We start from the raw sequence: 14,592 nt of genomic DNA on the forward strand, positions 1-14,592 counted from the left end.
ACTGAAATCAGCGAACGATTCACCAATTAGGGAAGCCCAAACAAACGTGCCCTCAGGCGCTTCCATTCTAGAGTCAATTCACATGAAAGCGTCCCCTCGGCTCTATTCTCTAGGGTACATGATGATAGTTAGGCTAAATAAAAATAAAGCAGGCTATTTTAATGTTCATTTAATTATAGTCACGCGGTATTTGTTTACTTCTGTCAAACTTTGCCCCAACTAAGTATCTCCCGTACGAAATGGAGATATAAAAGGAACTTCAAGGTGCAGTTGGGGTTTGATACTGTTCAGTGGGATAGGCTTAAATTCCTGCGTGCTGGCCAACTACATGCCTAATGATTTGTTTTGAATAAACGGAGTAAGCACCTGCAGTAGCCTAAATATGCGCAAAAGTACAAACGGCGTATAGGCTAGCCTACATGAAATTGTTGACCTAAAATATTTGCTCTTTCAAGTTCACTGCCGTCCTGGGAAAATGGACTTAGCCCTAGCCTATAGTATACGATCTCAGGGGACTTTTTATTTGTTTAAACGTCCTTGATGTATGCTCTGATTTCTCACGCTGAGAAATGTCGCGCTTGTTGTCTGTCCGAAGATGTCCTTGCGAGAATTCATCCCCAAAAGAACAGCTGCTAGCCAGGGCACCTTCCCGGGCCATTCCCAGGGTGTCCCAGCATCACAACCAATCACACCATGTCTTCTCCTCACCAGAGAGCTAATGCATATGCATTCCACGGCCTGGACAATTCTCGCCAAGTGAATGGTGGTGAGTCTATTCCTGCACAACGGGTTGATTAAAAAACAGCTTCTATTTTATATCCTTCGCATTGCCTCAAACTGTCACTATCGCAATTTAGGCCTAATGAAATTGCTTGTCTAGTCTAGTTGAGGTTGCTGAAGTCTAAATAGAAGTGTCTGAAATGCATTTAGTATCATTCTTTCTTTATTCAACCCTTTCTTGTCCATCTAATAAACTTTATAAGTTTATTTGCTAGAATAAGTGTATTTGTACAAAAAACAAACAAACAATCAGACATATGAACAGTCCTTTTTCTGTCATGGCGTTGATGCAGTTCGTTGTATGTTAGAACTGGCTCTTTAAATACCTCCTTCCTCTACTTCTTCGGTAAAATCGTCTTTATATAGTGTCTCTTGAAAAGTAGGTTATTGTCATGGTTCAGCGCAGTTACTCACATCACATGTGTTTCAACAGTTTTCTGGTGGCCTAAATGTCTTATAGTTTTACCGCTGGTGCGGTGCGCCGGTGATGGAGTTAACCAAAGGATTTAAAGCCGGTTGCCCCCCCGGACCAAGGCCATGGATGAGTACTCTCGGGACAAGCGGTCTCTGGAGACTGGGATGAGGCGCAGAAGGAGTCCGGTACATACTGCTGTACATGGCCGCGGCGGCGGCGGCTGCTGTCGTGCTGTCCATGGTGCCCAGGAGGCTGGGGTGGTAGAAATAGGGCGACGGGAACATTCTTTGTAAGGCGGAGTAATTTCCGGCTTCAGCCAGTAGCTCTAATCCGACCGCTGTCTGTCTCTTCCACTTTGTCCTGAAATCAGATCAAAATACAACAAATCAATTATTTCATGAGGTCAGGTTCCGCATATTCCCATACGCACTCGTAATTGGTTAAGTCTAAGCATTTGGAGCGGATCTGTAATAGCTTTAATTTGGCAAAATAAATATCGGCCCACAAACAAGAAATCGAAATCTTTCACACAATGCAGTAGTGAAACGGTCAGTCTGATTTGAAATCATATAACTCAACATTTGGATCTTTATCATGGCACACAACAACATACTGTAGGTAGGCCTATGTTAGGTACAACATAGGCTACTGTACACAGCGTATAGGTCTATAGCCTAGATCAACTAACCTAATAGGCCTATTTGTAGATTTCAAAAAAGAGAAACATATTTAAGAGAACAGCTCAATATTCTAAAACGATCAGACAACAATTATTAATATTCTATTTGAGTTATGTTTTGTCTAGCACGGTGTGCTGTTATGACACTAGGCTATTATTAGCCTATATTTGGTCAAATCTATGTGGTGAGGCAAATTGTCATTGTCAGCATCATATAGCCTACATTTAACTGATACACATTTAACTGATACACTACATTAGCCTTTTGATAGCCTGACTAACTTAATTTCAGTTCAAATTAGATTTTTTGTTATGCATGAAAAATAAAAAATAGTATTGACCTAACGCTAATAAATTAGGCTAATTCTAAATTAAAGTCGAAAGGTCTCTCAAACACAGTATCTCCAGTTTACCATAACATAACCACAGTGTAATAACAAATCAGTAGGCTAAAGCAAGCAATTCAGTGTGTGCGCACACACAAAAATCAGATAATGCTAATGGAGGGATAATATGAGGCACATACCGTCTGTTTTGGTACCAGGTCTTCACCTGCGTGTCCGTCAGGTTGAGGGCCGCGGCCAGGTCCATGCGGTCCTGCACGCTGAGGTATTTTTGGCGCTCGAAGCTTCGCTCGAGTTGATTGAGCTGATGGTCTGAGAAGGCCGTCCGGGCTTTGCGAGGCTTTTTCGAGCGTACCGGGGGACTATCTCTGCTACTCGAGATTTCCCGGTCACCATCTTCTTTTGATCCTAAACGGAAAAGAGTTCATGATTGATTAGTGGATATTAATGTAATTCGTGATAACAGGTTATTAGGCTAGGCTATATTTTAGTGTCCATGGACCGGTGCGCACATTCAATTGGCTCCAGTGAGAGGCCTCGGTTTTTGTGTGAGTGTAAACACAAGTTCAGAGTCTGCTAAATTGATTTATGTTTAGCCTTTGGGACAGAATGGCATAGCCTAATATTGACACCAATACGAATAAATTGATATCAATCATAAAATACTAATTTAGCCTTATTAGCCTAATAGAACGTCCTGTAGGAGCAAGCAAGATGGAGATGGGCTAAGTGTGTTAAGACAGAAAGACAAATCAAGGCCAAAAAGAAATGCGAACTGTAGGCCTATTTGTCAACTAAAGTTTTTTTTTTGCAGAAAAAAACAACAGGGAAATCGATATGTCAATCCATCTCTATTTGTAGCAGTTTTTTCTGCGCTGCATGATCCCCCTCTAGGAAGAACAATAATCTCTCTAATTGACCCACTAGGGAGGCTAGCGCACGGGAAAAATCGTCAGTGTTACATCTGTTTTCGGCTCTATTATGCTAATAAAAAAAGAGCTGAAACTAAATCCCTGCAATAGCCAACCAGTCTCTGACAATATATAAAAATAACCTAGAAAATAAATAGATGGGGCCTAGTTTAGAATTGTGTTAGGATAGGATATTAGACATGATGTCATTATGTTATTATTATTATTATTATTATTATTGTCATCATCATCATGATTAGTGCCGTTATCATTATTGGGCTTGTCATTAATAATTGAAGCCTATTTTCTATAGCATTACAATTGTAATTTGCATTATTAGGCCTATAGTAGGCCTAATAATATTATTGTTAGGCCTATTGTTATTAAGCTGTCCTACTTATAATAATAATAATTATTATTATTATTATTAGCCTAATATTTGCCCAATATTATCATAAGGCTATTAGCCTATTATTGTGATTATGGACTTCAAAGCGCTATTTGGTTATTTGAAGAAACAATATCCTACACAAAACTCCACTTAGCATAATATAACATTCACTGATGTGTTCTGTTTAATACCTCCACGTGTATCCTCAAATAAACATGTTGCCATATGAATATAATGTGCACTTACCGTTGCATTTCATTTCACTTTGAATGTCATCTCTTCTGTCTAACTTGCTCCTATTTTCATCTTGTTCCAACTTGGGCCTGAACCCGTCCGGGGCCGTGGCACTCTCTGGTTTGGGTGTGTGATGGGGTGACGAGACACTGGTGCTGTAAGGGGCACAGGCTGCCAGTGGTTTGCTGTCGCCTAAAATATCTTTGATTAAAAATGAAGAGGTGGCGGTCCTGGGGGCACAACTGGCCCCTCCGAGCTGCTGCTGAGGCGAGAGCTGCAAACTCTGCGGCTGGTTGTGATGGTGGTGATGATGTTGAAGGCTGTCTGGGACCAGATGAGGATCGGCGTGCTCCATGGTGACCGAGATGGGGGATGAAGGGGCTGTTCCAACGGTGTCTATCTCCGAGCATGGTGACGGGGTGGCCTGGCTCCTGAAATCCGCTGTTCTGCTGTCGGCGAGACGGAAATCTCCGTTCATCAGCACGGTGTTGCCAGAATTGTTAGCGTTTGATAAAATAGTGTCTATTCCAAAATTCGACCCGCTGGATCCTTCCATAATCAGAAAATAATGTATTAAGTCTTCATAACAATGCCGAAACGCTTCCCACACGTAATACTAAATGTAACGACAATAATACGAGAGCACAAATGTAGGACAGGCAGTACCCTTAAAAATAAAATTCACTTTCGAAACGTTGGTAAATAAATAAGCTCAACAAAATCCAAGTTCTGAAATTCGGTCCAATGTCGTTACATTCAGTGAAAATCAGGAGAGCAGTGGGTCTGTGTAGCCTGATCCACGTCCTTTTGTTTTGGATTGTGAACTTTCTCTCAAAGTTGATGCGTGGGGAGGTTTGAAGGCTAACTCCTCACATCACGTCCCCTTGCGCTTCTAATCGTTCCTGTGTTGCTCTACAATGACTTCCTATACTGACGTCACGGCCCACGGTGAGGGGAACTCATATTTTCTCCTTTATCATAACACTCCGCGTTCCTCTCCCCCTTCTGTCATTGGTTACAAGACGACGGCCCCTGCATCTCACCAATCAGAGAGTTGTTTCTTTATCTTGACAATTTCAATCCAGATATTGAATTCTCGTTGCTCTTTTAATACACGCTTGTGTTTCACGACCGTGCTTCGACATAAGCTTCTATAGCCTATATCCTAAGCAGACAAACTGGGATTTGGGGAACAGATGAAATTGTTTGGTTTGGTTTATCGAACTGATAAAGTAAGACTATATGTTAATGCAATTGAATGAGAATAATAATGATATAATTAGGAACTGTTTAAATAACAAAGACAACAGCCTATTGGCCTAAGCACCCCCCCCCCAAAGAATGATGGTAAACTGTTTATTGTTCAATGGTAGTAGCCTAGTTTACACTACCATTGGAATAATGTAAAAAGAAACAGCCCATCTAACCCGTATTAGAATGCATGTATGGGACGATGGGACGGGCCCGTTCAGAGGGATCTGACCAGGTTTCCTTAAACAGAGACTAAATCGCTTGAGGGGAGTTTGGGGGACTGAACAGAGGCTGGTCAAATGCTGCACCGTATTTTCTATTTTTGCCATATTCCTGTAGCTTTCTCTGGATTCATTTCTAGCTTACTTTTACTTTTCATATTATAGCCTATATCATATTGTACAATCAAATGTATTAGTGATTCTCAAAGGGGTGAATATAAATGCTTTGAGACCTGCCGGTACATGTAAGGGTAAACGGGAGGAGTGGGGACTGTCATGACGGCGCATATCTTGTTAACCACCGTGTCGTCCTAATTAGTACAGTAATTATGAGGTGCTAATGAGCGCTCAAAGGTATTAGGATTTCAGCACTTTCTGACGTGGAATTGAAGGACATTGGAGATATGTGGAATATGGTTCTCCCCAGAACTGACAAGGGTGCTGCTGAAAGGTATTTGCAGCAGGCTGCAAATAAGCTACAGTTCTGTAACATGTCAGATAGCCAATTGTAATTTGTGCTCTGATGCATTTGTTTAATTCTTATTAGGACATTTTGATACACCGACAGAAGTCCTAACCCATTTTAAGGAGACTACAGCCGCGCGCCTTATCGCGGGCAGGTTTCTCGTGTGCTGTTCTCTCTCTTGCAGCAGGTTTCTCGTGTGCTGTTCTCTCTCTTGCAGCAGGTTTCTCGTCTGTTCTCTCTTGCAGCAGGGTTCTCGTGTTTCTCGTGCTTTCCAGAGCACCACACCGGTCACAGACACACCTTCAACGGATCAAGATGAGACTGCTGACAAACCGGCGTGGGAGTCATTATGGGTTAGTCACTGATGTTTTATTAGCCTAAACAATTAATACTGATTTAACGTTATTTTATTACGTTGTTTTGGCGCAGGCTACAGCTAATCGGCAGCAAATCTATGTTAGATTTAATTTTTTAGTATTAGATCATACGGTAGCAGCATTATAGAATATGTTCTGGCATTGTTTTAAGATTCATTAGCTTGCGTTTATGAAAATAATAGCTTGTAACCTTGTATGCTACGCATGTAGGCTATTACGGATTTAATTAAAGCAACAAAAATCGATTAATAGGCTAGGCCTACATTTCACACAATTAACATAATAATTAATTCAATTATCGAACTTGAACTTTGAGGAACTGATCAATTGCTTTGCACCTTAACGCCTAAATATTATTGACAGAGGCAAATACAAAACAGTAGACCTAGATTTCTTGAAAACTAGGCTACAAAAAGTGAATACTGTAGCCTACCAATCCAGACAGTATAGACTAAATATCTAGTGCTGGAAACAAGCCTCTCATTAACATTTTTAGCATTTATAATCGTCTTTCCCGTTTATCTCTGCCAGACATGTTTTGTTTTAGCGGTGTCATATAGCCCAGGCCTATCAGTATACAATTATTAAATACAATTATTAAATGTTTATTATTGATCTAAGCAATCATAATTTGAGTGTGCAGAATGTAGGTTACATCAGCCTAAAACATGTCAGAGAGGCTACATTTGGCTAATGTTTCACTACATGTATTTTCTCCCCAAAGGAAGGATAACCTGAATGTGTGAATGAAGATGTGTTATGTATGTAGGCTGGGTCATCATGTAAATGAAGGTGTGTTATGTATGTAGGCTGGGTCATCATGCCTAAGTAGCCCAAATTACAGAGTAGCCTACATGCTGCTCTCCTCATGTGCACCATGCACTGACGACTGATCTTGGGCGAGATTAGACGAATTTTCATCACAAGGCGGCGACAAAGATATCTATTAGTCGACGCACAATAAAGTTGGCTCGATTTGAGTCTTGCTAATTGTAACTTCAATTAGATACGGGTTGACATACTGTTTTAAAGGAGGGCTGAATATTCTGACGAAATAGGCTGTTATTCAAAGAAGCATCTTTGGTAAGCCATAAAAAACACAAAACCTTGATTATGGTTGAGAAGAGACTGAAGAACAGACTGACAGAATTAACTTGACCATTGGAACCCAGAGCTTCATGTCCACATTGTGAGAGAATGATCCATAGACAACACATTTCTTCGTGCCTCCAGAGTATTTCAAATCACTAGAGGAGATCAAAGCGATTGTCACACATGTCACTCCTGTCTCAACGAACATCGCACGCTCATTAACTGGGGCCGTAATTGAAACGGCTCTAGTTTGGCTACAATCAATCGGTTTATTAGGTTTCAGCGCTGCAGGAACAAATTGAACGCTACCAGTTAGGGTATCATCTTATTAGCCCCAGATGATGGTCGATGATCGGACAGTGAAATAGTAGTTTGCGCCACATTGATTCTCTCGTGGCTTTGCGTTCAAGCTGTCACTCCACCGCTTACGACCTTTGGGTTACCCAGTTGCAGCATTTACACAATGACACCCAACTTTAGTCGGCCAATCACTGCAGACACGGAGGTCCAAAAGCAAACACTTTGATTGTATTATCTACAGGGCGTCATGGTGTCAAGTAGGTTTGGGTATTTTGTTGTCCACACACGAAACACTATTGTGGTATGGCAGGAACATGAAAATGGATTTATGCAATTGTTATGCTACACATTAATTGCAAAGTAGCTTCACAACTATTAACTATTTATCAACAATAGGCTATAGGCTGCTCTATAGGCTATCTTTAAATAAGACATCTTTTAAATGGTAGAACTTACAGTAACCGTCTTTCTGAGCAGTTTGAGCTTATTAGTTATGTGCTATATAACCTCTGAGGTAGAAATATGATAAGGTGCATCTCTAACTCACTTCCGGTTGAATTGCTTCCTGTCACAAAACACCATCGTTTTATTTGGATATGCTTATAAGGAAGAGGTCAGGACTCCGGTCAAATACTTTTCTCTTAATTTCTATCCTCCCAAAATAACTAAATATTGGATAATCTTCCACAAACATGAACACCCAACACTGTCAAAATGTGACACCTACTGTAATAGAGCAATTAACCCTCAGGAAGTGGTTCACACTTCAGTGGGTTATAAATATGGCTATCCCTATTTTCTATACAGTAATATCTTCATCAAATCAATGTTTGATAATTTATTCTGTCCGTGATAACATCTTGATGTCCTTGAATGATATGACAGTGAGTCATCTGCTTTCTATTTTGACTATGAGTATAGGTGTTCCTTTCACCAGTACCACAACTAAGGGAAAAGGTCAAAGGTCGGTCAATAAATCTCAGAAGGCTGTTACAGCTGTTTTATTTCCTCACTAATGCTATTGACCCCTGCTGCTCATTAAAAGATGAGCTATTTGTGTCGAGTCAGAGCATAGAATTATTGTGAGCTTTCAGTGGGCAGATATTCACACCAATTACTGTCTTGTAGCCGCAAAACCAATATGGACAAATTACCTGTCTTTGACTAAATATGTATAACATCATCAATCTGGACAGCATGGAAAAGACATTAAATTGTTATGTGAGGCAAATTTCAACAGTGAAATTATTTATTAAAAGATATTTTATTAAAAGTTGCAACTTCCAATGTAATGTGGCATTTAAAATTATTCCTTTCAAGATCCCAATATTGCATATTTATTCATGTAGAAATAGTCTTCTCCCTGCCTGAATTTACTCAGTAAAAAGATATGTGACATTCAAGTGTAATTTGACGAGCGGGCTGGTATTAATCTACCACAGAACAAGATAATAAGACAGGAAGGAGACACTAGACCCTGGACTCATGGATGAGACATGCATATTTCTAATATGGAGTGAAAATAAAATTGACAGTTGTACATCTGCGTGTGTGAATTATTTTCCATCTCTGTGTTTGTGTTGCAGATTGGTGTAAAACATTTTTATTTGGCAGCCATGCCTTCTTTTTATTTTTTATTTTAAGGAGGCTCCTGTCACCGCCGTCAGGAGACAGAAGGGCCCTGTTCTTTTCCTCTCTGTTAGTTTTCCATATTCACTGGGAGCAACATGATCAGAAATGCTCACGGAGTGGACAGCACATTGATTTGAGTGTGCTCTGACCACAGACTAGCCTTGACAAGGTTGTTATAACAGTCGGAGGGGTCTATACAATCACTTCATTACCCAAGCCGTCAGTCAGAGAGAGCTGCTGCTGGCCCAACCATGGCGGCGAGCGGCGTTCCTCTACCGGCCTCCGCGTGTGATTGATCCATGCTGATGGCATCGCAAAATAATTACAAGGCGCCTCCTGATGTGTGATTCTATACCACGTTCACGCTTCACAAAGGTAATCGGGGGGATCAGAAGGGGTCAGTGCCATTTCCTATTACCTGAAGTCCAAGCAAAATGGGGAAACAACGCAAATGGATAAGCGAAGGGAAAAGATGGAGAAGGTGTGTGTGTGTGTGTGTGTGGAGGGGGGGGGCAGTGGAAAAACAGATAGCTGAGGGGGCACACGCACACTTTGTCAAACTGTACAAGTGGTTTCTTTTCACCGGCCTACAAATGGCAGATTGATCCAACACAGGTTTAGTCAAAATCTAAATGTTCCCTGGGTTATTATGTAGACTGCCCCCCCACCCCTCGTCTGTGAAGCGCATTGTGTTGCCTCTGTGTATGAAGTGCGCTATAAAGTTTGACACAATCTGCACTCTTCTCATGAGCTATTTTAGATTTTCTGATTTATTCATTAAGATTATTTGTTTTATTCATGATACATCTTCATACATGTGTGAACAATTCAGATGATTCTAAGATTTATTAAAAAATAAAAAATAAAATAAAAACTGCCCATCAGACTTGCTCAATAACTTAACATACTGTACACCATAATTACAACTCATACAGTAGCTCACACCTATTGTGTTGAGTTAATTTACTTATTTTATAATGGCCAAATTAAATAGTAGTAGAATTTAGTAGTACACCTTGTTGACTTGGCCCAAATTTGTAAAAGAATACATCAATCTAGTATTTTTTTCAATGCATATCTAGAGGTATTCACATTGTATCTGTGATTCCATGGCAACTGCCAAGTACAGGAAACCCAAATGTGTGTTGGAACCTGCCTGAGTGCAGCAGGGCTGCTTTGTGGGAGCATTCATATTCATGGGGAAAACGTTAACCATCATTACCCGTCTCCCTACTCTTGACACAGAACGGCAGCGTGAGGAGGAGGATTTGCGGCGCATGGCGCCACACATTACCCATCCCTCCTTCCCTGACAGCACGCTCACTCCACACACCGCACAAACAAGGGCCAAAACACAAACAACACAATGTCAATTGTGAATCAAGCAAGTAAACAATGTACATATGGTAGATACACCTGATGGGACCATACGATTCACCTCGGAAGCAGGCAGAGTGGGGAGAGGATGTCACTAATGAACCATGCAAAATACAACTGTGAATAATGAAAGACAACACTGCATTTTGCAACAGAGAGAATAAAGGTGAAATCATCAGCCAGCAAGGGGGGAAAGAGTTAGAGAAAGCAAGCAATGATTAAATGATCAAAAGCTGGCAGAGTGAATCTCTGTGTCACTGCTAGGCGCACCCAACTACCCACAAGTGAAAGTTAGGTTTCAAGCACAGTGTAATTATAGCCAGGGATGTCAGTTTGACATTAATGCAGCCAGCAGAAATTCCCTAATTGGCCTCAGAGGAGAAAGTGAACCAGAAAATATATTAACATTTTAAAAAAGCATATTTTGCCTAATCCTTTCACTTTCCAACAATATTTGAAGACCAAAATGCCCCAGGCATGAGAATTTAAATGAGCAATTTTGTTTTTGAAGGAAACGGCCAATGAGACAGAAAACAGACTAAAGGGAAATCATTAGTGTGTGAGAGAACCTGACAGGATGGCCTTGCTGACTGGCTGGCCTGTCACTAGGAGTCTGTGTTCTTCAGCTCCACGCTATGAGCTAAGCTGATAACATGAAAAGACCCATAAACGTGCAGCCAGAAGTCAAAGCCTATTATCTGGAAATTCAAATGCAGGGGTAAGGAGGAAGCAAAAAAAAAAAATGGCGGGGGGGCTAGTTCTCTCCTATAGGAAAAACACTGGCCACACCGAGAGAAGTTGTAATAGGCCCTGTTATCTGAGAGAAGTTGTAATAGGCCCTGTTATCTGACACAAACGTGTGGCAGATACTGCCGGAAAATACTGCAGCAAATCATAACACTGCTCAAAAAAATGAAGAAGATAAAAGCAGAGAGAATGTAGACGGCAACAAACTGCTTGAAAGTTAGGAGGGGGATGTGATGTCACATGTGGCCAGGCTGATGTGATATGACCGTATCAGAGAAACACAGCTAAGTGCCGTCAGGAGACGTTAGCGGAGTCCCCCGGTGATGAAGCAGCTGAGGCAAGCGTTGCCCCTGGCGGGGCACTGCGGGGCAAACTGCTCCGGCTGGAGAGCCTTGCCCTTTTGAAACAAAGCAGAGCGGAGCGTCCAGGGGAAGCTAGCTGGCCGCAGCAGAGGGGGGCAGGTTTATTTCCTCCAGCAATAAGAGAGAAAAAGACTGAATGGGAAGACAGGAGAAAGTGAGAACAACAACAGATCTGTGGCCCTGTGCCTCTTAAGCGTGACAACAAAGGGCATCTGATATTCCCTCCTCCCTGAACATGCTGGCTGGTCAGAGGTTTCCGTTGGCACTTGGGTATGGTACAATATGCCCCATTTTGTCCCCATTTTGTTCTCCATTTTGTAAAGTAGAAGGTTTTAATTTTTTTTCTTCTATTGAGCCGTTAGACTCTGAGAACAGCATTTAATCAGGCCCTTTGATAAGCATTTGACACATAGCGTTGGGCTTCTGTCTCTGGTGCCTACAGCCCTGGGCAAGAGATTGAGACTGACAAATTTTCATCCATAAATTTCAGTATTCAACTCCACCTGTCAAGTACAATGTCAGTCATAGAAATTCAAAATGGGAGAAATCAAAGGATTTCTGATCTTAAAGGTAGGCAGGCAACGAAAAGGCTACACATTTGATAGCTGCTATAACAATATCAGTGATTGGTAAGAGGTTGGTTGCATGAAATTATATGAAATCTTGAAATATTTCAAATACATGAAATCCGCCAAAGCCAACGGTGCCTCTATATCTGCCGGAGCTCTTCCAGTTGCATGCAGTCATCCTGAGCAGACATGTGACTGGAGGAAACCACAAAATACAAACCATTTGACCCTGAAGCACAGAGTATGGAGCTGCCTTCCCTCACCCAATGGAAGTAAGCTGAGATCACCCGGTTCAAAACCTTCCTCACCAAGCCTACAGCATGATGGGAGCAGCAGACTTCTGGAATCATCCGGGGACCTGACATGGCCTGAGTGCTCTGCTGCCAGGGCCTGCAGCCGCCCTCCCCGGGGACGCAGGATTGCGATAGAGGAAATGTACAATGGCAGTAGAGTTCCTCCTCACCAGATCTGGTGCAGTGTGTGATTAGCTCTTCATTAACTCCCGTAATGGAGGTGAATGGAGGTGGTCAGCGGACTAATGAACACTCCTGCTGCTTCTCTCACTGGAAGTGAACTCCTGGATAACAATAGTTGGCATGCAAAGCACAGGCAGTACTGGGTTCTACAGAAGTTGCCTCAGCATTGAGAATACATTACATGACCTCTAGCTACAACAGACTGTCCTTCAGTTCTCCACTCCGCATCTGACCAACACTATGAAGCATTCCTCTCACATCCAGAACACTGTACATGCACAGGATGCATTCTGTTCTCATTTGCCTCACCAGGATTGTGTGGACTCCTTTCAATCAATTATAAATTACTTGTAAACAACAACCATTACATAGAGTGAAGGGAAGGACATTTTCCTCCCGTGATCCCCCATGCAAGGCAGGAGCTTCACGTGCGTCTTCCATGGCCTTGTGAGACACTAGTCATCATTAGCGAACGAGCAGACATTATTGATGAGCCACACGTGACACTTCCCTCATGTCAGCATTAGCATTTTCCAGGGTTGAGGCTCATGAGAGACGGAGCTTCTCAGAGCGAGAGCCGGCAGGGGGCTCGTACACGAGCTGTGAAGCAAGGCCATATTATGGTTATAGAGAGAGAGAGGGAGAGAAACGGATCTCAAGCCCCTTTTGGTCCTCGTCCACCTGATGGGAACATGTAGAGCTGGCTGTTCTCCCCCTCATCAATACAGCGGGGCTCTTTGTCAGTAATTTGCAATAAGTGTCCGCGCCACATCTTAAGGGACCTGGAAATCATTACTGGCTGAGGCCCTACTCTGCTCCTAATTGGCTGCGTTGGGCCTTATCAACTGAGGATTTTCCAAGACCTTTGACAGATACCAATACGAAAATCATTGTTCAGTTGTCAATTTAAGAGACCGTTAAAAGAGCTTGGTTTAATTTTAATTGGAACTTCCTCCTTCCTTCACGTTGAGCCGCAAGGATTAAAAATGAGCTCAGTCAGTGTGTGTGTGTGTGTGTGTGTGTGTGTGTGTGTGTGTGTGCGTTCATAACCCCAAAGAATGGAGAAGGATAGAGAATTAACTTCCAGGTATAACATGCTACCATGTGAGTCAAACGGGAAGGCTAGAGCTATGACTAGCATATCAATGAAGACAGTTAGCATCCACACTTCCAAAATTTCCTCCTGGCATTTTCCTGGGACTTCATGATCGTCACCACAAAAGGCTGAATTTGTTTGGCAAAGCTCCCGATTAAGCGACACTGCATCCGCTTAAGATGTGGGAGTGGGAGTGCACTGCAGCTCTGTGATCAACCCCAGGAAACTGACCGGCTGCCAGAAACATGTGCAGAACTCTCCCAGCGACCCTGAACCCAAACCACTTTTTCATAAGGCCTGGGCCAGCTCTGCTACATGCGCCTGCGCTGGGGGGGGGGGGGGGAGGCCTGGGCCAGCTCCGCTACATGGGCCTGCGCTGGGGGGGAGGCCTGGGCCAGCTCCGCTACATGGGCCTGCGCTGGGGGGGGGGGGGGGGGGCCTGGGCCGGCTCCACTACATGCGCCTGCGCTGGGGGGGGGGGGGGGGGGGGGTGGAGGGGGAGGCTGCGAACGCTGGCAGATGCAGTGAAAGCTAAAATGCGTAAACGGTCGGAGCGCCGAGCCGCTCGCGGTGACACGGCCGCCCGGGAGCAGTGGGTGTGTGGGGCTGGGGGTGGGGGTGGGCGGGTGGGGGTGAGGGGGGTGGGTGGGTGGGGTGGGGGTGTGGGGGTGAGGGGGGTGGGTGAGGGGGGTGGGTGTGGGGGTGAGGGGGGTGGGTGTGGGGGTGAGGGTGAGGAGGGGGGGGGGCTTGGGGACGTGGTTTGGCAGCGAAAGGAAACAGAATTGTTTTGACACCGCTGATGAATCCGAGTCGCCACTGATCGCTTCCCTCTTTGGACTGCGGCCTCTTGCTTTCCACGCAGCTCCGTCGTG

At 43.3% G+C, this 14,592-nt stretch overlaps 1 protein-coding gene across 1 annotated transcript; it reads right to left on the reverse strand.

Moving 5' to 3' along the window:
- Nucleotides 1-1,242: 1,242 nt before the first annotated feature.
- Nucleotides 1,243-4,310, reverse strand: barhl2 (BarH-like homeobox 2; the record flags this gene model as incomplete). The annotated part of the gene is made up of 3 exons (XM_084461722.1): nucleotides 1,243-1,555; nucleotides 2,401-2,626; nucleotides 3,767-4,310. 3 exons carry the CDS (start codon nucleotides 4,308-4,310, stop codon nucleotides 1,243-1,245), a joined length of 1,083 nt encoding a protein of 360 aa, XP_084317848.1.
- Nucleotides 4,311-14,592: the final 10,282 nt, after the last annotated feature.

This window comes from Borostomias antarcticus, assembly GCF_949987555.1.
Source record: "Borostomias antarcticus genome assembly, chromosome: 3".
NCBI lineage: Eukaryota > Metazoa > Chordata > Actinopteri > Stomiiformes > Stomiidae > Borostomias > Borostomias antarcticus.